At 27.1% G+C, this 26,849-nt stretch overlaps 2 protein-coding genes across 3 annotated transcripts; one reads left to right on the forward strand and one right to left on the reverse strand.

The window, feature by feature from the left end:
- Positions 1 to 16,274: 16,274 nt before the first annotated feature.
- LOC105256747 (sodium-coupled monocarboxylate transporter 1) lies at positions 16,275 to 22,048 on the forward strand. The gene is made up of 13 exons (XM_011266957.2): positions 16,275 to 16,563; positions 17,346 to 17,505; positions 17,569 to 17,634; positions 17,919 to 18,038; positions 18,372 to 18,526; positions 18,782 to 18,922; positions 18,989 to 19,097; positions 20,156 to 20,265; positions 20,496 to 20,679; positions 20,842 to 20,928; positions 21,340 to 21,521; positions 21,609 to 21,795; positions 21,871 to 22,048. Exons 1-13 carry the CDS (start codon positions 16,370 to 16,372, stop codon positions 21,940 to 21,942), a joined length of 1,767 nt encoding a protein of 588 aa, XP_011265259.1. The 5' UTR covers positions 16,275 to 16,369; the 3' UTR covers positions 21,943 to 22,048.
- LOC105256748 (CCR4-NOT transcription complex subunit 9) lies at positions 18,927 to 25,083 on the reverse strand. 2 transcript variants are annotated; one of them, XM_011266960.3, is made up of 4 exons: positions 24,757 to 25,083; positions 23,999 to 24,393; positions 23,696 to 23,921; positions 18,927 to 19,083 (listed from the first exon to the last, which is right to left on the reverse strand). In XM_011266960.3, the coding sequence occupies exons 1-3, from the start codon at positions 25,081 to 25,083 to the stop codon at positions 23,723 to 23,725; spliced, it is 921 nt and encodes a 306-aa protein (XP_011265262.1). In that variant the 3' UTR covers positions 18,927 to 19,083; positions 23,696 to 23,722. The 2 variants fall into 2 exon arrangements, with proteins under 2 accessions (XP_011265262.1, XP_019884808.1); XM_020029249.2 differs by lacking the exon at positions 18,927 to 19,083 and having other exon boundaries at positions 22,674 to 23,921.
- Between the last annotated feature and the right edge of the window lie 1,766 nt (positions 25,084 to 26,849).

Consider the following 26,849-nt stretch of genomic DNA (forward strand, 5'->3'; position numbering starts at 1 on the left):
ATGAAATATTTTACGTGCTATGATTGTATATTATATTATATTTTATATCGATTATATATTTTATATCGATTATATTATTAATGCAAATTAATTATTCATTAATCACATTATATAAATTTAATGAAGCTTCGGTACCTGAATGTACTCCTTTTCTGTTGTTCTTTCAGGACAGTGATAAAATACTCACTCGCGAAAACGCTATTTAATTATATTCGGACATGTACTAATCAACAATCAATCAGAATATGACAATCGCACGATGCTTTGAATGACACTCTCGACAAACATGAGACTGATACTTTATTCTATTATAACTTTATTGTAGTAAAAAAATATAAGTTGCACGAGATACTTAGTAAGAAATCAAATATTAATTATTTATAACAATGTCTCATAATAATCGTTTATAATAACCGTAAGAAATAATGGAAAGAATGCGATATATGCGAAGCGACTTTTGCCGCATCTCCTCCAAATTGTATCGTGCGAATGACAACAAAAATGTTCCCGTATAAACATTATGTTACAAAGAACGAAGGCTGTGTGTGAAGGCCGAACAGTTAATTTATTCGTTATCGATGAATATTTAATATAAAATAAAGAGTATCGACAAATGCCCATAAGCTTGTTACCCAAAATTTTCTCAACTAGAGATTGGACTTTATTCTTGGCTTAAAGTTTATGATACTTCGGAGAAAATAATTGAGAAAATAAGTATTTTTTTAAAAGGATAAAAATTAAAATTAAACGATAATTTAGTCCATTTAGAGATTCGCATATCCGTAATCTATGTGTCATAAACTTTATTTTAAAAATAAGCTGTCTCGAGTTGGCAAAATTTGGCATTTCTTTGAATTTCTAGAATTATTAATAAACGATATTGATGACGATATTTCAATACTTATAAATTATTTGATTTCACGATTCACATTTCATTTATGCGGATTGTTTTCATTCGAAAATGTTCGATAAACTTGATTTAAATCGATGATAAATTTAAATCGCGAGATATAATCGAATTCAAGTATCGTTAAAAAAATTACCAGCTATAAAGATCACACAAAGAGAAGATAATTTATAATTCCTATTATTTATCTCTTAAAATCTTGTTGAAATATATATTTTTATGTAAAATCACGCACTTCGTTCTTCGCGTTTTATTCAAGTCGAAGTAACCGTGAGGAATGATTGAAAAATAATGCGAGATACGGAGCGGCTCTGTTTCCCCTCCCACTCGAGTCTCATCGCGCGGACACAAAGGCAACCGTGTAAACATTGCCCTACGTCACAAAGAATGAAGGCCACGTAATAGTAATTCGTCGTCGACGAAATATTTCATAAAATAAATAACATAAAATAAATTTTGTTAAATATTCTACTTCTTGAAATTCTTAAATTAATTATTAATAAACATTATTAATGTATCGTCATATTTCATTACTTGTGAATTATTTGATTCTGCATTTCATATTTTATCTGCGAGAATTATTTTCAATCTGAAAATGTTTGAGAACTGCATTTAAATGAACGACAAATTTAAAATATAAAATATAATAGAATTCAAGTGTCGTTATAGAAACAATTATTGGCTCAAAGGAAAATTGCAAGAAAAAGTTAATTTATAATTTTTATCATGTATCTTTTAAAATTCGACTGAAAAAAATTGATGAAATTGTCTTATATATATATATATATATTATATATATATATATATATTTTTATATATAATATATATATATATATATAATGTTTGTATCTCTCTTAGTCTGACTCCTACTCTTCGACCTGTCCGGCATGGGTGACCCTACCAGTAACTACAGCTAATATTCTTATAGTCCGTTTTTTTATACTTAAAATCATCTTAAAGTTTGAAAATGTTAATGGCCATTTCATTGGCTAAATCTTAAGATACAATCTAATTATATTTAATCATATTTAAGATGATCTTAAATATAAAAACAGACTACATGAATACTAGTCGATGTTACCGCCGGCATAGCTCTCAGGATCATTAGAGTGCACAAACCTCCTCACCCGGCAAAAGCCTTCGATAAGGTGGAGATACTTGAGGAGGAATTTTTTTTATTTTATTTTTTTAATTTATTACAAAGTTTATTACAAATTTTATTACAAAATTTATTACAAATTTTGTTTACAAATATTACAAATGTATACAAAATTTACAAAATTTATTACAATGTTACAAATATGTGTGCATACATATAATGATACAAAAGTTAATATAAAATATATAATTTGAAGCTAAAATAGTTCATTACATGAGATTACACGAAAATATCGAAAATATCCGTAAAATACAGAATTTAAAAATTTTCATATAATTTAGACAAGACTAATTAGCGATTATTAATTATATGATATTTATTATTAATAATCGATGTAATAATAGAGTTTTATAAGATTTATATAATGTAAACAATCGCGATTCAAAGAGTCATTAATAAATTATCAATCGTCTTTTAAATTGTAGGAAAAAATTGTTGCACAACAAACGTATTTTGTACAATTTATACTATTTGTGCAATTTTGTACTATTAAAGACTATTTAAAGAATATTTAAAACGCGAAAAGAAATAGACAAAGCTTCGATGTAAATCAATGATTAAATTATAAGATAAATCACTACTTAAAATTCGCGAGAAAACGCAATAAATAAATAAATCGATGATATTCGGGACAATTGCGGTATGTATAATTTTTATAATATCGAAGCATACACACGCGCGATATATGTAATATGTAATGTTTGCAAATATAAAATTCAAGGTCCGATTTATTCGTGATTAACACGCGATTTTATACGAATGTCGCGATTGAGAATAACATATATATATTGTATCTCGTACATGATAGCTAAATAATATAAAATGGGGATCATGAGTTTTTAAAAAAATTAAAAAACCGCGTTATCGCCAAAGTTTCGATGTAAGTTAACGATTAAATTATAAGATTATAAATTGCGACGCGACGAATAAATAAATTAATGATATTCGGAATACTCGATTGCAATACATATAATTTTTATAATAACTGAAGAATACCCTCAATAGACACGCGCGCGAGATAATTACTATAACTGTAATTACTATACATAAGACTAAAATACATTTCGCGCATAATTAAAGACTATTAAAGAAAATATTCAAAAACGCGAAAAAATAGAAGAACTTTGATATAAACCGACGATTAAATTATAAGATAAATTGCTATTTAAAATTCGAAAAAACGCGATGAATAAATAAATCGATAATATTTGGAATATTTAATTTCGATATGATAATATATAATTTTTCTAATATAATAATTAATATCCGGTTAATATTCGACAAAAAGGAGAACGATCTTAAAGATGGAGAATAATTAACATCTTGTTTTTATATCAGATTTCGCAAGAACGATCTGCGAAGAAAAGTTAAATGACCCATTAAACGTCAGGGATTCCACTGTAGGAGAGAACGAATCCTGGATCTTCCAGACTACTCCCGATAACAATGATTTCAGTAATAAATCAACGACAATTACCCTCATTGTCATTTAATTCACGATTAAAATTTACATCAGAAAATATGTTCTATCATTATTAAAAAATATATTTCTTTATTGAAAACCAAATATTTGGATATAATGATTTTTATGTAAATATGATTACGAACGATTATATTTATAAATAATGAAATACATGCATCATTGGAACTTGTGTTAAATGTGCGAATACGTATAATAATTTTGGGGTACCAACTGTTCGCGCGCGCGAGACGAATCAAACCCCATAACAGCAAGATTTCAAAAATTTCAATTCGAATAATTTGTAAGATAAAATAAATCAAATAATTTCAAATAGTTAAGTCTATGTACTACTTTTTTATTATTTTTAATAGCATTTAAATTAATTTGCCGATATCTTACTGTTATCAAGGTACCCATTCGATTTGTCTCATAATTTTTAAATACTCGCACATTTTATGTTACATTCATATATATAATTTCGTACGTAACATATGTAATATTAAGAAAAATTATAAAAATTTTTTGGATATGTTAATTTGTGCATGTATTTTATTATACATACATATATAGATATATATAAATTAATGTTTTCTAAAATGGCGGGCTGTCCAACATCTGCAAATAGTTTCTTAAAAGAAACTGAAAATTAATTAATATCCCCAGTACCTAGAAATAATTTTTTAAAAAAGACAAATTATATTAATTAATAAAATATATTCGTTCGTAATCATTTTTATCAAAAAAGTCAATAAAATCTAATTGCAATTTGAAATTACTTGAAAAATAAAAATTTATATACAATAATTATATCTATATGTAATCTACTATTAAGATTTTTTAGTATTAAGACAATAATATGAATAGTAATAATGATAGCACATTTTCAATGAAGAAAATATGTATTTTTTTCTTTTCTAAATGTATTATTTAAATTAATCCGGATTTAAAGAGGCGTATGGCGTTCGTCGTTGACGTTACTCCGAAATCATTGCTTTCAGGAATTGCCAGGAAAACCTGGGATTAATTACAATCCTACAATGAAAATTTCTAATTTTCAACAGGACATCGAACTAGACGTCGCAAATGGATCTTACAAGAATCGATAATAAATAATTCTCCATGATGAAAATCGTTTCAACTCTTCACCGGTACGAGTCACGCAATTTTTACTAATGGTCACCTGACGAGAAGGACAGCGATAAGATTTCTTTATTAAAACGGCAATCTCGTTTAATAAACGCGCGAAGAACGCGGGAAGAACAGTTTTTTCGCATTCTTAATTTATTAATATATTTTACGAATATTATCTGGTACACGAATAGTTCTGACATGAAATTTGTAAATGTATAAATCTGATTAAAAGGAAATTATTAAATTCAAAATTAATTCGCGATTCTATAATATCGAAGACGATTGTTAAATTTTGTTAAACTAATATTTAATCGTTAACTTAACATCGAATCTTCACACTTTTATATTCGACTTTTTTATTCGATATTTTTTTTATATTTAATTAGTAATATTTAGCAATATTACAGGGAGGTACAGTTATAAGATTTTTTAATTAAAACGGCAATCTCATCTAAGAGATTTATATACAAAACGCGAAAAAACCGCGGAAAAAATATGATATTTTCGTAATCGTAATTTATTAATTTACTTTACATTTAGTTCTGATATAGAATTCGTAAATAGATAAAATGAATATATATCATTAAATTTATAATAAATGAAATGCGATTCTATAAAATAGAAGGTATTCATTAAATTTTAATTAATACTTAATCATTAATTTAACATCAAATTTTTGCATTTTATATTTTGCTCTTATATTTGATATTTTTTTATATTTAATATAAAAAAATTAGCAACATTTGTAAAATTTATAATCTAATATTTATAAAATTGAAATATATAAAATTATATGAATTTAAAATTTATATATAAAATTTCTCGAATTTATTAATGACTCTTTGATATAAAAACACAAGCACAGTTAATTTTATGAATATTTTAAAAATACATACCATAGAAAAAAATATGTTTAATGAATTTCTGTTATATTATCATTATACGTATACTTTCGATAATTTTTCGTATAATTTACATAAGAATGCATTTCATATAATTTATAATCATAAATACAATTTAATATAATATAAATTACAGTCATAATTGTATTTCATATACAATTATAATATCAATATTAAATCATAATTAAAATACAATTATAACTGCAGTACAATTTTAGTCACAAATTTGTTACAATTATTATAGTTACAAATTTATGATACTATCAATATCAAATAAATATATTCGATTTATTTAAATGTTTAAAAACATGAATAATTTGATATTAACAGCATTAACACTTGGATTTAATATTATGTAACTTTTATATATATATATATATATATATATATATATATATAATATATTTTTAATTTTAAAAATGAAATATAATATGTTAAACTATTTTTTAAATATTTATAATTAGGCAATTTATTTAATTTTTTTGAAAATAATTTTGATAATTTAAATTTCATTTTTAAAATATTTTTAAAAATAAATTTAATTTAATTTTTTTATATAATTTTAATTTATCCCTAGAATTATTGGAATAATTGAAAGAATATTTGGAATATTGAAAGAAATTGAAATATTGAAAGAAATGACCTCAACAACCCTAACAACCCTATCAATCCTCTGATCTCAACAACCCTACTTCTTGATTTAACTTATTAAAACGAAACTTATTCGAAATTTAAGGAGCCTCTCTCTAATATATTTTAATCAATGCCCTATATTTTAATTACATTCCCTATATTTTAATCAATGCCCTATATTTTAATTACATTCCCTAATCGCGTGCCCTAACCGCGTACCCTAACCGCGTACCCTAACCGCGTACCCTAACCGCGTACCCTAACCGCGTACCCTAACTGCGTGCTCTTCAGGCCAGTTAAACCTACCTTTTGTCCTGGCCATTATCTCGCTCGATCTCTAATCAGAGATCGAAAAAGGAGATAAACACTCCTTCTTTTGCCGACTGATTACCAGCAAATGAGCGTAAATATTTCACGCTCATCAATTGTACATATAACAATTGTAAAATCGAACGATATTATATATTTGAATATAACTTTATTTTAACTAAAATAAAGCCAAATTATTATAAATGTTTATATATTATATTAGACTGTTAACACGATCATATCTCATGGTAAAGCAAGGGCAACCATTTATAACTGGGCAGAATTTATGTCGGGTATCACAGAATTTAACATAACTTCAACTGTTAGCAATTTAGTATAATATGTAGAGAATTCTTATAATATAAAAGTCTCTGTGCAGATTATCGATCAAAATTGATTGATATTATAATAATATATATAATTAGTAAATATTTATAGTAATATATAATTTATAATAAAATATAAAATTAAAGTGTGTATAACATCTATCATATTACAATTTATTTAATTAATGAATCATTTGGCTTTATCTTAAATTAAAATAAAGTTTAAAAATAATATCTACAAACAAATTTTACGATGGATGAGCTACGATGAATAAGAAATTAGAAGATAAGTACTCATTATAAAAATAAAGTAGCATCAGAAATTAATAAAATTGATAAAAATATTAATGTGTGTTCTTTATTTAATAAATTAGACACAAAATCTTTAATAAAAATAATCTTTTCTTGATTTTCTTTTTTTAATTAATATTTAAATATATTTTTAAATGCAAAGCGTTTCGAAAGAGAATTTATAAAAAATTATTTAATTCAATCTATCCTAACTCATCCATTTTAAAGCAACGGATTTACCTACAATCTACAATCTACAATCTACATATACATCTACATCTACAATCTCTACGAATCCGTTACTTCAAAGTAAAAAGTTTTTGTTCACTCACCGGCACTGATGCGCAACAGCGGAGTTGTTGTTATCGAAGCTCGTTGTCTGTAACATACAAATATAAAATTCATTTATAACAATACACAAAATCGATATTTCAAAAAAATATTATTATGCGGAATTTCATATCCGGTGTAAAATAATAAGCAGTTGTATACATGTATGGAAAAATTTTATAAATTCTGAAACTATCTTTTAATTACATATGAAACTTTTATATAATTTTTATAAAAATCTTTCTAATTTTTCTTTAATTCATTTAAATAATAAAACCGTATTATTGTGTGTACGATTTTTAACAGATATATAAATAATAAATATTCACCATCCGGTTGTTCCGCTGGTGCAGGATGCCTCTCCTAGGCCTGCTCCTCCTCTCAGATCATCAGGATTGTTGCATCATCAGGGTTATCGCATCGATCTACAAACAAAAGAAGATTCTAATGTAATAGCGTTCAAAATAATTAATATTTCAAAAATTATTGTATACATTGAATTTTGTATTCGATGCATATAATAATAGTAGATTAATAAAATAATTCTATAAATTTTAAAGAACATTACTAATAATTCTCTTATAATTTTATAAAAGCTTACATCTTTACAAGATTATAGCTTTCATTTAAAAATCTTTTTCTTTAATTCTCTCTTATTTAAATCATATAAATAAACAAATCAAATTAATTGTTGCGATTAATTGTTTAATTTAAATTATAATAAATATATTTAATATTTAATATATAATTACAAATAAATAAATTGCTTACCAGAAGGTTGCTCTGCCGGAGCCTGATGCCTCTCCTAGGCCTCCTCCTCCTCTCAGTTAGACGCGCGATACTTAACGGCACTCCCGCACTCACGAGCGATATTTTTATATCGCTATTTTCGCACTTTTACGCGCGATACTGAACGGCACTCCCGCACTATTCGATATGATTAAAAATTTTCTGTTTTGTCGCGCGATGTATATATTTAATATATATATACTTTAAACGGCACTCCCGGTTTCGGTACGAGCGAAAATCGTGAATTGTGAAAGTGGGATTGCGACAAAGTCCAACGCGAAAACGCGATAACGCGATGACGCGAAAAAGCTAAACGCGAAAACGCGGTAACGAGACGCCGCCGTCCGCGACACGTTGACGGCACCGACGACGCGAAAGGGTACTTAGCTTCCTCTTCAGGCTCCTTGAGATTTATTCTAAATTAAAAAATTTAAAATAAACTTCAAGGCACCATCCAAGTACTAAGCCCTCCCACCGCGACAAGGTGTACCCCATGGGAGGGTTATATTATATATAATATTTTATATATAATATAATATATAATATATTTTGTAATATACTATATAAATTCTAATTTGCAAATAAACAATAAATAAAAATTGCTATATCCTCATAACACTCATATTCACTCACGAACAAACAATTAATTATATTTAGTCAAATATAGAAACGATCGCGAGACATTGTGCACGGCACTCCCGATCGCGGAATAATTACGAGAGACGCACTTTAATATATCGTATAAGAGATAGAGAAGTACGATTTGCTCGACATTTATATGATATTAAATTAAATACTAATTCATTATAAATGTTGTTTTCAGTATTGATATATATATATATATATATATATATATATATATATATATATGCAATACATGTATATTAATACGATTATAGTCGAAAGTTTAATATAATTGAAAGTCATACAATAATCGTTTAATTAATAATTTAAGAATACGACGAAAGATTTCGCACTACGATCTTTACTGCTCGAGTGTCGCTTTATGAATGATACGAAGGCCATACGTTGTACGACCAGCGCGCTATTGTTTACGTTAAGGCCGAATGCCGTGTTATTGTTCGTTCGTCATATCGAAATATATTGTATTACATAGTATTATATTAGTAGTATTTTATATTACAATATAAGGTAATATAAATATGTTAACGTACGTAAGATATTTCGATGACAAACAGATAATAATATCAACCTTGGCGTAAACAATACATATTTTTATTATATTATATCATATTATATTATATTATATTATATTTTACATATTTTAATACAGCAAATAATTTTTTGATATTGATCGCGATCGCGTCTAGAAAAAGATTTAACGGAGCGTCTTATACTACTACTTTACTCTTTGCGTGTCATCGCGCGAATGATAATAGAACCGAACAAATTAATCCAAAAGACCGTGTTATTATTATTTTTGTACCGAAACATTTTTCAAGACTATGGCATATAAACATATAAGAATATACGATATATTTCGCACTAGGATCTTTACTGCTTGAGTGTCGCTTTGTGAATGATACTAAGACTGTATGACTAGCGCGCTATTATTTACGTCAAGATCGAACGCCGTGTTATTGTTCGTTCGTCATATCGAAATATATTGTATTACATTGTATTATATTTTATATTACAATATAAAGTAATATAAATATATTAAAGTACGTAAGATATTTCGATGACGAATAGACAATAATACTGATCTTGACGTAAACAATACATATTTATATTATATTATATCGTATCATTAAATTTAAACTATTATATTATATTATATTATATTTTACATATTTTAATACAGCAAATAATTTTTCGATATTAATCGCGATTGCGTCTAGAAAAGGATTTAACGGAGCGTCTTGTACATATTTTAATACAGCAAATAATTTTTTGATATTGATCGCGATCGCGTCTAGAAAAAGATTTAACGGAGCGTCTTATACTACTACTTTACTCTTTAAGTGTCGTCGCGCGAATGATAATAGAGCCGAACAAATAAGTCCGAAAGATCGTCTTATTATTATTTTTTAACCGAAACATTTTTCAAGACTATGGCATATAAACAGCGCGCTATTGTTTACACCGCCAAGATCGGTGTTATTGTTGTTCGTCATCGAAATATTTTACGTATGTATTTAAACATATACATATATACATATATATGGAATATATTGAAGTATATAGAAGAATTTTAGATTATATAGATTTTTTAATTATATGATTATTTATTAAAAGATTAATATATATAGCTTTTCATTATGTTAATTATTCAGATCCACGGTTCAATTGTTTTATTATACACGCGTTCTCACAATTCGAATTATATTTTAATGCGATTGAAAAATAAAGCGATAAAACATCGCATACATATTATACTCGACTCTATAAATATCTATACATATTAAAGAAATAATTTCTGCTCGTAAAAATCGATTTCAAAATAATAATTTATTATTTTAGATTTCTGTTACTATGATTCTTAGTCGATTAAATGAATAAATTACAATTAAATGCGATTCGAGAATTTTCTTCGCAATATGTATATAGATATTAATTATGTGTTATTTATAAAAGTTAATAAATCATATATTATAGTTATAATAAATAATTTTCGATGTTGATCGCGATCGTATTTAGAAAAGAAATATAATGGCGTATCATTATATTACGCATTAAACAATATTAGACAATAACATATGAAATTATATAAATTGTTTCATAATCGACATGCAGATATTATAATGCTATCTGCATCTAACTTATATAATTTCATATATTATTGTTAATATATTTTATTATATAAAATTAATATATTATTATTCTATATTTTTTTATTGCTTTTAGGGTTAAAGATTCGAGACGACTTATAGAAGATGCATTCGGCTTGCCATTTTACTCGCCGCGTTACAGTGAATATCGCGCGAGAGAGGCAGGCAACATATGCGGCGTCGTGCATGATTTCGACCGTCCGCGCGCAGACGAAAAACGGCCAATTTATATCTCGACTTCCGGACGCGATAGCAATTTCGTTCTTTTTGCATAAAATTCTACACCATTTCGCGGCACTACCGTTTAAATCTCGTCCCGATCGCCCGAGGAGCTGACTTACAGTGAATATCCGAAATCTACTTCTTCTAGATTCACACTTAAGTGTAATATTTATATATATCGAATAAAAAAGCGAGTCGGAACGCAATCAGTCGAATAGTGAATTAAATATTTATATATATCAAACGGAAAGATGAATCGGAATGCATTCGTTCGATTAATTCGTTAAATATATACATATATATATATATATATATATATATAAATTATATATATAAATATATATGTATATATAAATATTAATTGTATATATAAATTATATATTAATATTTATGATATAGTTAAAATATTATACTAGTATAAGTATTTATAGATAGATATAGTTAAAATGTTTTAAATATATTTTTTTCTAAATGCAAATCGAAATTATCAATGAATTAATGTACGTTAATTACAACAATATTTTATAGCTGAAAAACAAAAGAATATATGTATATCTAAACATTTATACAGATGACATTGATTGCTTTAATTGTAATATATGAATAATATATAAAGTACACCTTTAATAAATCGAATTTAAAAAGAAAATGCTCAAAACTACACCGTACAAACGAGTGTGTAAGGAACTGAAATATATGAAATACATTTGTGCGAGTATATTTATGTGTAACTAAATTGAGACATAAATCTTGTACGCGATAAAAAAGTGATGACAGGCGGACATGAAAATCGGTATTATTTTGGCTTAGTTTTTATCTTCATATCGAGTTTTTATGTTCATATCGAGTTACAATAGATAAGGCCGAGTCGAGGCTCGCTCGAGCTTGCCCTTTAAAAGCAATTAGAGAAAAGGATGCAACGAGGGTGCGACAAGGATGCGAGAAGAAACGCGAATAAGACGTGAGATACGACGCGAGTGACAAAATCCGGGTTTTCTATTGGATTTAAGGATCGAGGAACTATGCTTATTGGCTATCGATTGAGTCCGCGTGGAGTATTTAGCTCAGCAGTCCGCGCGGATTATTTAGGTCAGGAAAAATTCGGGATGCTATATATGGAACATCTGACGCGAATATTAATCATTACGCAAACACAAATTAAATGCAAAAACATTCAATTTTAATATTTTTATAAATCTATTTTCTAATAAAATTAAGTATCTAAATTAATTGATTGTAAAATTAATTATTACGCGCAATTAATTTTTTTGCCTTTCAAATAGATATTTAATATTGTAAATTATAATTATCAAGCATTATCTTGAATATAAACTTTTAATAAAAATTCAGTCTATTTAAAAATATCCAATTCTTATATATAAAGTATATAATAATTACATTATTGTGAAATATTTTATAAAATATTGAACTATCTTGAAATATCAATTAACACGAAAAATATTTTATTATATTATTTGGAATATTTTAAAATAAAAACTGAAATATTTTTTATATATGCTAGATGATAATTAAGAATAAATTCGTAAAGGTGAAATAGGAACAGGCAATATGTCTAAAAGTAACATGAATGATAAATAATTTATAAATGATTTACATTTTATATTTCGTTGCTCCGTATGTGTTGTTCGATGTTTTTCTCCCTTTTCTCCTTTTTTCGTTCTTTGCTATTTCTTGATAGCACTCACATTCACTTCTGAAAATACGAATAATAATAATTAATTATATATGGAACGATCGCGAGACACTTTGCACGACACTCCCGATCGTGGAATAATTACATGAGAAATGCACTTTTTAACATATCGTAAGAAATAAATGACACGAGAGAAGTACTATTTTCGTTTGATATTTATATAAAGTTTCAAATTCATGCACTATTCATTACAAATGCTCCGTTTTATTAATATTATATTAACACGAATTATAAAATCGAAAGATTAATCTAATTGAAAATCATGATAATCGTCCAATTAATAATAAATTCGATAATATACGAAGAGTATCATTTCGCATCACTATCTTGCTCGAGTGTTGCCGTGTGAATGATACCAACACCGCGGAATGTAAACGGAATGTATAAAAGTTAATTCTAAGAAATTAGCGCGTCATTGTATACGTCGTCAAGGCTAAACATTGTGTTATTATCTGTTCGAAATATTTTACATATTTTGACAAATGTATACGCGAAATATTTTAAAGTATAGAAATTTAGATTTTAAATGATATAGATTAATTATATGATTATTTATTTATTGAAGGATCACTTTCATTATGTTAAATATATATTTATATTTACGATTCGATCATTTTACTGCACGATCTCAATCTGAATTACATTTAAATAATTGAAAAATAGATAAAGAATCGAAGTATAATCGAAGTATAGATAAAGAGTTTTTTTCTTATTCAAATCATTTAGACAAATAAATCAAATTAATATGTGTACGGGATTTGCATAATAATTAATATAAATAATAATATTCACCATCAGGTTGCTCCGTCGATGCAAGATGCCTCCTCCTAGGCTTGCTCCTCATCTCAGGTTTTCAGGATGTTGCGTCAATCTATAAACATATAAATAAAAATTGTAATAGCGTTTAAAATAATTAATATTTCAAAAAATTATTATTATACGCATTGAATTCGATATAATAAGCAAATTAATACTTCCATAAATTTTGAAAAATGAACTTTATTAATAATTCTTTAATAACTTATAAAATCATAGTTTTTGTAAAAATCTTCTTTAATTCTTTCGTATTCTTCTTCTTTAATTCTCTCGTATTTAAATCATGTAAGTAAAAATTAAATCACGAGATTAATTGTTTAATTTAAATATCGCGTACGCAATTATAATATAATAAATATTTAATATTTAATATTTCGTATATATATATAATTGCAAATAAATAAATTATTTATATATAATTACAAATAAAAAAATTATATTATATATTAATTTTGTATATAATATATAATATATAATATATTATATATTAATTTTATATATAATATGTATTTTTGTTTGTATAATTGTTTATATAATGTTTATATAATGTGTGAATTTATTATATCATTCTGATCTGAAAATATCAATACTCGATATAAATTTTATCATATTGTAAGAGAGGAAAACGAAAAAAAAGAGAACAATTCATTTGATGTTTATATGTTAAAATCATGTGCTGTTTTTACAAATATATATTTCTATTGTTAATATAATAGCATAGACTTGATAACATGAATCTTATAAGATCGAAAGATTTAAATAATGAAAAATCGTGATAGCAATCGTTTAATTAATAATTAATTTGCGCTTAGATTCTAAGAAAATTTAAAGCATCTAATATATTTGACTTTATAATCTTATCTCATTATTAAATAAATAATTATTAATCGTAAAATTACATATCTTGGATTATTTTATTCCGCTTTTTGCAGGGTCAGATTTTACAATATAATTTTTAATATATACAGATACATATACACACATATATACATATCGATAAAGGTGTAAATTGAACCACGTGAATATATCAAGGTAAACCAAAAGATGCATCGAGGTATACATATTGCTATTAGAGGTATACATATTACATATAGCGCACTTTTGCCGCTGTTGTCAATTTTGCATTCCTCGATATCGCTAACAGTGCGAAAGAAACAACAATTTTTTCCTTTTTCTTTAAAATATTTCAATTTAGATATAAAATCAATCATATTAGCTATTATTTATTTTTTTAATTACATGCAGAATCAATTGCAAATTGCAATTAAAATTGCAAGTAATTTAAACTTTAGATAATCTATAATTTGCGACAAAAATCAATATAAAATTTAATTTTATATATCAAATAATTATGAATATATAAATAGATTATAGTATAATAGATAATCTTTATGTACACAATATTATAATTTAAAGACGTAAAAAGGAGAAAAGATAGTAGGATGAATTCTCTTTCTATTCACACTTACACAGTGATACTCATAGTCTCTTAGGATTAAATATTATAAAATTTATAATAATTTATAAAAATATGACTTCTTTCAATATATAACAATCATAATTTTATATTAAATCATATTACTTGATCATATTACTTTATATAGCAGAATTAAAATTTGACATATCCATATGAAACATTCAATTATTCTAATTATTCATATTTGTTACTAGAAAAAGATAGACTTCCAGCTTTGTCTTCTCTCTTTTTTTGCTCCTTAGGCTATATATTTTGTGCTCACATAAAGAATCATTGCGGTGGCAGTGAACACGATATAGAGCAACGGCGGCGGAGAATCCGCAATTATTCAATCGTAGCTCGTGGAGTCGCGCTTAACATATTGCTCTTTCACCGTCGTGCAGACGTTTCATAGAGCGCACAGAAGAAACGGTGCGCAATCGTAATCTCTGTATCTGAAAATCTCGATTTCGCGCAAGATCAAACGAATCGAAATAACACGCGTTTTTAATCTTACAAAAGTTTCGTGATTTTAATTATTTTAAGTTGATCGTGATTTATCATTACTACTGTGTCTCTTGAAAAGATTTGGCAAGCACGTCTGTGACACGTAATCCTTTACAAAGTATCCATAAAATTTATAAGAAGTGTTATGTGTTTGTGTCGTTCGTGAATTTTTGCAAGTATTTATAAAGAAAATTATACTAAAGCATAATTTGTAATACTTTATTTCTCAATATGCTATTTAAATTTAATTAATGCATAGATTTAATTTGTGCATAAATTGATTTTGTGCAAATTTTCATAGTGATTTTGAAATCTTTAGAATATTGAAGCTGTTCCAAAATGCAGATTTAACTGTCACATTTCTGCGAGATGTGAAAGAATTCATATGTGACAAAAGATAATTGCGACTTATTAATTCTCTGTATCAGTTTGTGAATTTTTTATATAAGTGTTCTTAATATTGAATTATAATAACAATCGAAATATAATAAAAAATATAAAATTATAATAAAAATATTGAATATCGAAAATATTAAAATGTTCGTGATATTAAAATATAAAATTGAGCAGATGTGAATACACCTGATTGGGATATTTTTATGTTCAAATAAATTTGAAGAGCAATGGATACGACAGAAAATCGCCAGTCATTTGACTTGGTTGATTCAATTGTGTTCATCAGTATGTTGGGCATTTCTGCCCTCATAGGCATTTATCAGTATTATGCATCCAGGAAGAAGGCAGACGCTGTAGGAGAGTACCTTGTGGGCGGCCAGAAGATGTCTGTATTTCCGATAAGCATGTCACTGATAGCAAGGTAAAAATTTAATCCAAACTTATTTCAACCATGTCAAGTATTTTAGTTTAACTCTTACAAATAATAGTTCAGAGATCTATATAATGTATATATTTTTTATATACCTTGAAATATATGTGAAAATAGTTTTATTTATTTCTAGTTTTACAACAAAAAATATAGAATATTAATAAAGGAACTGTCCTATATATAAACTGTGAACCGGAAATATATAGGACACATTAGGTGACATTTGTCTCAATTGGCTGTCAAGGCTCTCTAGTTAAAGTTGTAATTATTAATAGTCATAGGTTCACGTGTTGAGATACTCAAATAAGAAAATTCGTTTTAAGAGCACCCCCTTAATCATACGCTTTATTAACGGCAACTGCTATCTGTACATTTTTATTTCGGACTCGAAGTATATACATTGCATTACGCAATAATAAAACTGCAAAATTGCATTTTTAAAGAATTATTATATTATGTGATTCCTGTTTTATAATAAAGTACTGTATAAATTTATTTGGAGCAAATTATTTTAATTTAAATTAATATGTTTATATTATATATAATATTAAAATTGAGTTGTATAATATTAAATTGAATTTTTAAATAAAAATCAGTATAATATTAATTTTATCATTAAGCTTATCGTTTTACAAATCATAATAATCCAACAACATAAAAGTTAGTAAAAAAATTCCAATAACTTATTCATTTATCACAGATTGATTGAGAAATTAATATGGCTTAAATTTGCACTATTACAAGCTAATTTAAGAAAGATCTTAAAATTGCAGTTACATATCGGGTATAGCGATGTTGGGATTGGCGTCAGAAATGTATGTTTACGGTACGCAATTATGGTGTGCTGTGATTGCGGATACTTTTGTGTCTATTACGATGGCAGTTGTATATCTGCCGGTTTTCTATGGACTTCGAATTACATCATCTTACGAGGTAACATATCATTGAGTCTATATAACAACAATCATGAACATTGCTAATTCTACATTTTTGCAGTACCTAGAATTGAGGTTCAATCGAGTGATTAGGCTTATGGGATCTGTTATTTTTATTATCAAAATGGTGAGTTAAATTTAATTCCAAAAAATTTCATGATTTTTGCAAATTTTAAAACTCATTTTTAAAGCTTATTTCTTCAAACACATAAAAAAATCCTTATTCCAAAAATTCAAATTCGTTTGCTAAAACTGCCAAATTTCTTCTAGACACTATATATCTTTAAGACACTATATGTCTTTAATATGTAACAAATCTTTATTATATTCAGAATTTATCAAAGTGTTAAGTTTGATATGCATCAATTCTATATACAATTCAACATTTTTCGAATAATTTTACACTTGCAGCTGCTTTATATACCTATGGTGATATACGTACCGGCGCTAGCTTTCAATCAGGCAACCGGAATGGATCTTTATACGATTGCGTTGCTTGTCTGCATCGTATGCATTTTCTATACGACACTAGTAAGGACATTGCTTATAAATTCAAGTATCGATATCTTTTATTTGAAGAGATATTTTAAACTTTTGAACTTGTATTACTGTACATACATGTAATAGTAAAATTTTAATCTGAAATTTTTGTACCATATGAGAAAGATATAAAAAATAAAAATCAACTACATTTAATAAAAATTATCTATCTATCTATTATCTAAAGATGCAAAATAAAGAGAAAATTTAGTCTACAACATTTCAAAAGAAATGATAGTATTGCATATTCAACGTGATATCGTGATAAAAAAATTAACATTTATAAATTAATTATGAAAAAATATATATTCTTTTTAATTTTAGGGTGGCCTGAAAGCGGTCGTTTGGACGGATACCATTCAAACGGCAGTGATGTTCGGTGCTTCCATTACTGTTGCTGTACTTGGCACAGCGAGAGTTGGCGGTGTGGCAGAGGTGTGGAAAAGGAATGATGATACTGGAAGAATCGAATTCTTCAAGTGCGAACAAATTCTTCTTTTCTTCTCCATATTTTTTTATTATTATATCATATATACGATTAACTGTCATTAACTTTTCTCTATATTTTTGTTATATGTAATTCAATTATGTAATGCAATTAATCATTATTTTTTTCAAAATTACTTAATATCATATTGCACAATCATAATGTTACCATTTCGTTCAATTTCTATATACATCAGTTAACTATCAAGCAATAAATGTCGCCAATTCTCTTACTACTTTTTAATCAGTATGGATCCGGATCCTACAGTAAGGCACACTTTTTGGACCGTCGTAATCGGCAATTATTTAAATTGGTTGGCCACGTGTTCGGTGAACCAGGCAATGGTGCAGAGATGTCTTGCAATGCCAAATTTGAAGAAATCCAACGTGTGAGTCCTACAAATACTTCATGATGCATGGCGACGCGCGTCTCGCTAATTTCTATTTATATCTAGGGCAATTATGATAATGGCCGTAGGCATAGCCAGCATTGTCTCGTTATGTTGCTATACGGGAATCGTCATTTATGCGGCCTTCTATGATTGTGATCCTATCATGACAAAGGTAAAAAAAAAATATTTCAACACATAGTAATTCATAAAATAAAATATTTCGAGCAAGAATTCGTAAAATCATAAATAAATTTTGAAGAAAAATTAATTCGAGAACTTGTGTCGATAATTTAAACTTACTCAACAAAGATCACAATGAATTAAAAATATATATAAAATAATAAAAAAATAAAATAATAAAAAAATAAATAAATCTACATGTAATTGGGCCAAATGATAAATTAATGCAATAAGGAAGGCTTGTTTAGGATCAAGAAAATCGCAGATGATATTGTGTGTTTTATAAATCTAATTTTAAAGAATAATTTCTGAAAACATACAAACGTTTCGGTCCCTTTCGAACTCTCTTTTATATATTCTATTAAATCAGCATTGCCACTGAAGAGGATCCGAAAGGGAAACATTTGTATGTTTTCAGAAAATGTTCTTTAAAATTATAGATTTGTAAAACACGCAATATCACCTGCGATTTTCTTAGTTCTAAACAAGCCTTCCTTATAGCATTGATTAAATTTACTAGTTATACGAACTTTCTTCCACTGCTAATCTGTTAAAAAAAAATCGGAAAAATAAAAAATTTTTAATCTACGTATATTATTTTTAATCTAATGACATTTGATATCATGATCATCATAGCGGTCAGTTGAACGTGTTTCAATTTATTCTTTTATAGTTGGCAATATTATTTATGTGAATTGCCTTTTAATCTATAAAAATTTTTTATTTTAATCATTTTATTACTAATCTTCGCTTTTTATTACATGAAATGTATTGTCTTAGAATTATGATTACTTGAAGAATGTTGGAACCTTTGTCAAATTCTATCTCATAATGAATGGAATTGTGAAGTGATTTATTAGACAATCGCTTACGATTGCATTAATTACTGACTGACTACATTATTATACATCATTTTTTTATTCTATGAATAAATTGTGATTGGTATTTAACTTAAAATTTTGTTAATGTGAATACGTTTAGACTTTTTGCTAAAGAAGGTCCAAAAATGTATAAATATTACACAAAAATTACTCAAAAATTACGTTTTAGCAAATACGAAAAGCCGATCAGCTGTTACCATACTTTGTGATGGAATTATCACACACAATACCAGGTTTACCAGGATTATTTGTTTCCGGTGTATTCAGCGCAGCATTGAGGTAGTATTAAATATTATAAGATATATTTTCTTTGAATTTTGCAATTTTTTGATCATTTTGAGACATTTGCAATATTTACTTTATCAAAATGGAAATAATCAGATCTGGGATAAGTAAAAGCCATAATAGCATAGACTCCAAAGAGATTATGTTTTTTGTTTATGTTCCATATTATCCAATTATTTTTCTCTTTTTCCAATTATGTAATATACTCGTTCGTTGAATTGTAGTACAATGTCGACCGGATTGAATTCTATGTCAGGTGTGATCTATGAAGATATGATTAAGCCATGTTTCCGTAAACCAATCTCCAATGTCGGTGCAAGTCGCATAATGAAAGCTATAGCTGTGATAATAGGAGCCATTTGCCTAGGCCTCGTCTTTATGGTAGAGAAATTAAGCGGTCTGATTCAAGTAAGAGATGCGAATATTCTACTCGCAAAATATTGGGTCACTTTTGAGGATCCATAAATCAATTCTCTAGGCTTACTAGTCTCGTGGTTCACGGGACCGTCTAAGTATAGTCGCTCAGACAAATCAATTCTCAATTAATTCGGAGAATACTGACTTTTTCAGGCTGGCAAGAGCTTATCTGGAATAACCGCTGGGCCTTTACTTGGAATGTTTACATTAGGCATGTTCTTTCCGATGGCCAATTCAATAGTAAGAAAATAAAAATTTGCAAAGAAATTGCAAGCACTTGTATGTTTATTTTATCGATTAGAATTTAAATTTAGTTTTATAATATCGCTTATATATATACACACACATATATGTATATGTGTATATATATATATATATATATATATATATATATATATATATATACAATATCCAAATTATTCTCTAACAATTCACTTTAAAAATTCGATTATTTTATATAAAAGTTTTAGACTTAAAGTCTTATAGTATCAATTAAGATATTCAATAAAAATATTTAAATATTCAAAAGTCTTAAATAATTAATTTTCGTGACAGATTTAGAGTCAAGTAACTTGTCAAATTATTAAAATTAAACCAATACTAAGAAATTCTGTATTTGCTGAATAATTTTCTATTTTTTTATCCGAATAGGGAGCATTCGTCGGTACACTAATTAGTCTGAACTTGGTTGCTTGGATTTCATTTGGTTCACAAGCGGCGATTTCCAGCGGATCAATCTATTTCCCGGTGAAACCAGTATCGGTGGAGGGATGTTCCGATTTACTGAAGAGTACTGTCAGAAATTTAACAACGATCGTCGAGACTGCTGTCAGGTACGTCTATCAAGTTATTCTTCCTATAAGAATCGCGCAAAGATTCTTTTCGTATCTTGTATAACTAAACTATTTTTATCTTTTTAGAGAACAACCTTTCTTCTTGTATAGAATGTCATATCTCTGGTATACGTGGGTAGGTTTTTTAACTACAATCTTGATAGGCTTACTAGTCTCGTGGTTCACGGGACCGTCTAAGTACAGTCGCTCAGACAAAAAATTATTTACACCTGTTATACACTGCTTTCTACGCTCGAAGGATCATCAGAAAGCGGTATGTATGTATATTCCGTGATCCTTAATTAGGCTAAATCTTATCGCGCTAATATGTTTTTTTTTTTCCTTACAGAATGAGACTGAACTTACGAAAATGAAGAGTGATGTAAGCGATACGACAACACAAACATTTTCAAAATATTAGTGCTCATTCTTTTTTCACACAATTGCATTTAACTAAATAAAATATATTTATGTTCATATAATTCAAATTTATATTTATATGAATCCAACTTAACATTTTATTAAAATTAAATTAAATTAAACCATGACTCGCGCAATTATTTGGCGATATATATATATATATATATATATATATATATATATATAAATGATGATATATTATGTAATGATTTAGTAGTTTAATTCTCATACAAAGTGTACCCTGTTATTGATCAATCACAACGATACGAGATTGACTAACTAACTTTCTCTAATATATCTCATTATACACACGCGCGTAAATTAATCTTATAAAGGAGCTTATATAAGACTTAATAATTTAATATACTGAATATATCTCAGTTTAATAGCCCATTACATAATCGATTTTAATCATTCTAGTTCAAATTTCATAAATTTAAAGGTTTTTGAAATCTATAAAACTTGAAATTTAAACTATTAAGCCTTATCTGTATAAATCTTATACAAAAAATATGTATACATAAATAAAGGCAGTAAAATAAATTTGCTTACATGATTTTGTATGTAATGCATTACGTATTATCTATTTAATTAGGTTCATAATAATATACAAAATAAATGAAAAATGTTATTTCAAATATTAACTACAATATTTGCATGTCTATTCTTTCTTGTATATATGTATCTCTTAAAGAATGATTTTTATGTAATCAAATAATTTTCAAACAATGAATAATTCTTAAATTTTATTATAAAATGCTTCTATCGTTAAATATATCAGAATATATGTGGCAGTTAAACATAAATAATCACACATTTTGTTATTTCTATATATAATTCTTATATATTAAAACAAAGCTGTCCACGTTTTGCACATTTCGACCGATTTCCCTAAAGTCAACGCCTATCACTTACATCTTGAGATTCTTAACAACGAATTGTCTAACAACTGTAAATAAGACGCGCGTTTAACTCAGGTATGACGTATCTGTAATAGGCGATGCCGTTCCGCATCTTCCGATTGCCAAATGTTAATAATGTTTTAAAAATGCAACCTCTTTAAAAATCTTTTTATATCGGGAAATTGAATTGGTTATTGAATAAATTATTTAAATGAATTTTAAGGAGGTCGCGTTTTTAAACATTGACATTTGGCAATCAGGAGATATGAAATACATCGCGTTAAAGATGCACTGTACCTGAGACAGAATGCTGCGTGTTTTGTTTATAATTGTCAAGCAATTCGTTGCTAAGATCTCAAGACGTAAATGGGAGGCAATAGACATTGATTTATGGAAATCGTCCCAAAATGTAGACAGCTCTGCATTAAAATACAGCTTATAGTAGTTAGTAATACATCTTACATTATATCTATAACATATCTTAGCACATGTGTTTGTCATTAAATTTCTTATATCATACGTAATATCTTATTTTTGCGCAAAACATTTTTGATTTGTATAAACTTGTTGTCAACACTATCAGTTAATGGCCCTAAACTTCAAGAAAAAAATAGACATTTGTTGAATTCAAATTATATTAAAATTGTAACTGTGCTAGATCTTGCCGCACAAATATCTATACAATATTTACAATTATCATGTATTTGAGTTCCAAAGTGACGATATGCTTATTACTAATTCTCACAGCACGATTTATGAAATATGTAGATGGCATAGCCATTAATTATTATGAAAAAATATAGAACAATTCACAGAAAGATACTTCGATGTTCGTTCTTATATGCAACATACCTTATAAAAATCAGAAATTTGAAAAGTTCAGGAAGTGAGAGGCGACATGCCAATTGTCCGAGGATCTTGTCCCGGCTGGGTTGGCGGACCCGGTTGTGGGCCAGTTTCTAAATTTTTAAGAAGTAGACTCAACCAATGCTTTGTTGATTGATCCTCTTGCAAGCACGTTGCAAATGTATTGTCTCTTAACTGATCTGGTAAGCATTGTCTTAAGGCCAACAATGCTCTACATGCAAAATCATATTTTAATTTCTTAAATTTTAACATTAATATTTCACATGTATTTTGTTTTATAATACTCACCTTGCATTATCAGAAAGCCTTAGATAACACCTTACAACATGTTTAAGTAATCTTGCGGAAGGATCTTTTGCTAGAGATAGAACCATTTTTCCCAAAATCATAGCAACATGACTGAATCTATCATATGTTTGACAGATATAAGACAAGCCGCTGTCATCCAATAAAATTTTCTGCAGTATAAATGTTGCTACGGTTTTACTCAATTCAGAACCACTTTCCATAATTCGCAAACACAGTGGGATAATTTCCGTCGTGAGCAGAAAAGTAATCACCTCCTGTTCATCTGTTTTGACAAGTGCGCCAATCACTCCGAGACTTGTCAGTCTCAAGTATTCAAATGGCCGTGTTTTGCTTACAGTATGCAGAAAGGGATATAGAAATAAAGGAACATGAGCCTAAAATCAAATATAAATATATAATGTTCAGTTTGCAATTATATAATTTCAATAAATAAACTTTTGACGATTAAATAGGTAGCCAGAAAATATTATATTTCAAATATTACATAGTGTCTATCTTTATATCAATTTGAAATCTTATGCGTAAGTTAATTTTTCCATTAATAGAGACGGATTTTGAAATGTTTAACCTGAAGAAAGAATCAGTTAACAAAATCAATTTAAATATAGCATGGTTTTAATAGAAATTATATTAAATTTTACATCTATGGACCAAGGTCATATTTATTTACTATGTGTTATATATATTATTTTTGTCTCTTGATATAGTAATTTTCAAAAAGTGCAACGTAATCTTACCTGAAGAAAAGCAGATCTTGTTTCCGGATGACTGGCCACGCATTGCAAAAGCGCCAAGGCATTGCATACTCGGTTGCTTTGATAAGCAGTTAGAGTTGCAGGATTGATTGCAGGATAAATGTTGATAATCTCTTGCAACAAAGAAGCTGTAGTGCCAAATGAATGCCATAACATCGGTGCCAGATCGGGAACCGTTTCGCGTTTCTTACTCAATTCCAATAAAGCATTTTCCCGGGTATCCGGATTTGACAGCTCGATTATCCATGTATAAACCTTCTCGCGATCGACAGACGATTGTAGAGCGGCTGGGCTTTGTTGAGAGCTCATTGATGATACTTTTTGGTATTATTCGATACGATAGTGTTATATCACGATTCGCAATTAAGCAAAACCGTCTTCTTCGTCCGTAAATAGCGTTCTCGTTCTGTACAGTGACAAATCCAACAACCAAATCCAAATCCAACAATCTAACCTAAATTTTCTCTTCGGATGAACTCGGCAATTTATGTATATCTGTACGTAATACTTTTAACTTTACTTCGATATCGTGCGTGATTGCTTTTCTCTCACTAATGATTGATCAATCTTATTACCACGCATGTAACTACCACAGCTGATAAAATTGGAAATAAGTTTCACTGTGATAAGAACGATCGTTATTTTACGCTTTACACCTCTCTAACCTTTATGACACCGGTTAACTTAACATCAATGCGCAGGAGTAATGCGCATGAGTAATGCGCATGCTCCACACAGCATGCTGCGGCGTCTACGATCTAGCACGTCATCGTATCATTGTTAATTACAATTGACTTAATTTTTATACTAATCATTAAACAAAAGAATTTATAATTATCAATTAATAAGTTAGAATCCGATTATTATATATAGAGAATATTTTAGGAGGAGTAGTAAATATTTTGGAAAATTAGAGTACCGGTCATTCTTGATAAAAGTTTATAAACATTTTCAATTGTCAATAGATGGAATTGATAATATGTATTATTACAAATAATTTATAATATGTATTATTATCATAAAAATTGTGCGAAGTGCATTTGAGACTGCATGGCGATGAAACTTTCGAGCAATTATATCAATTATCAATTGTAAATTATTATATCAAAGTATATCAATTGTAAATTATTTATAATAGTTATTATATTTTTAATAGTTATTTGTCCATTTTTGTATCAAATATTTTGAATCAAATAAATAATTATAAATATAAATAAAAATCATTATCTCTTATAATGGTTTTTTACATCAGTTTCAAACAACGATATATTAATTTATACAAAATCTACATTTATATAAAATATTTACTATTCTTCTTAAAATAACTTGTATAAAAATTTATATATATATATATATATATATATAAAATAACTTATATGTATAATATATATAATTAAATATATAAGTATTAAGAAAACATTTTTATAATATTTCAAATTATACTATTCATTGGACTGCACAATTAAAATTAGTATTTCTCCTCTGATAGAAAGAGAAAATTGTTTTTCTAAAAAAAAATATACTAAATTTGTTACATATATTTGTTAGAACATATGTACGTACAAATCTCTAAAATTAGTATTATATCAATTAAATAATTTGATTTTAATTCATGTCAAAAAGAAAAAAATTTATTCGAATAATTATAAATATATAATATAAGAAAAGTGCATTGTTATAAATTTGTAACAGTTGCTATAAAATATTTAATATATACTAATAAATATTTAGTTTTAAATATTTAATATATACTAATAAATTTTATAAGTAAACATATAAGTACACTTTAAGTATTATTAACTGATCTTGTAAAATAATTAAACTACAAGCTCGTTTAATGGAAATATTGTCATAAATTACCATCTCATTTCGAAATTCATACTTTTCAAAATTATTTGAAGAAAGACTAGAGCTTATTTTTGAAATACTTCTATATCCTCAAGTATTAAATAATATCCAAAGTTCTTCAGCATAAAAATAAATATCAATATTAAAATATGTATTGTTAGATAAATTTTAGACGAAATTCTCTAGATATTTCACATAAATTAAATAAAAATAAAAAACATACATGT

The sequence above is a fragment of the Camponotus floridanus genome, unplaced genomic scaffold (assembly GCF_003227725.1).
Source record: "Camponotus floridanus strain SB8 unplaced genomic scaffold, Cflo_v7.5 scaffold45, whole genome shotgun sequence".
In the NCBI taxonomy this organism is placed as follows: Eukaryota; Metazoa; Arthropoda; class Insecta; order Hymenoptera; family Formicidae; genus Camponotus; species Camponotus floridanus.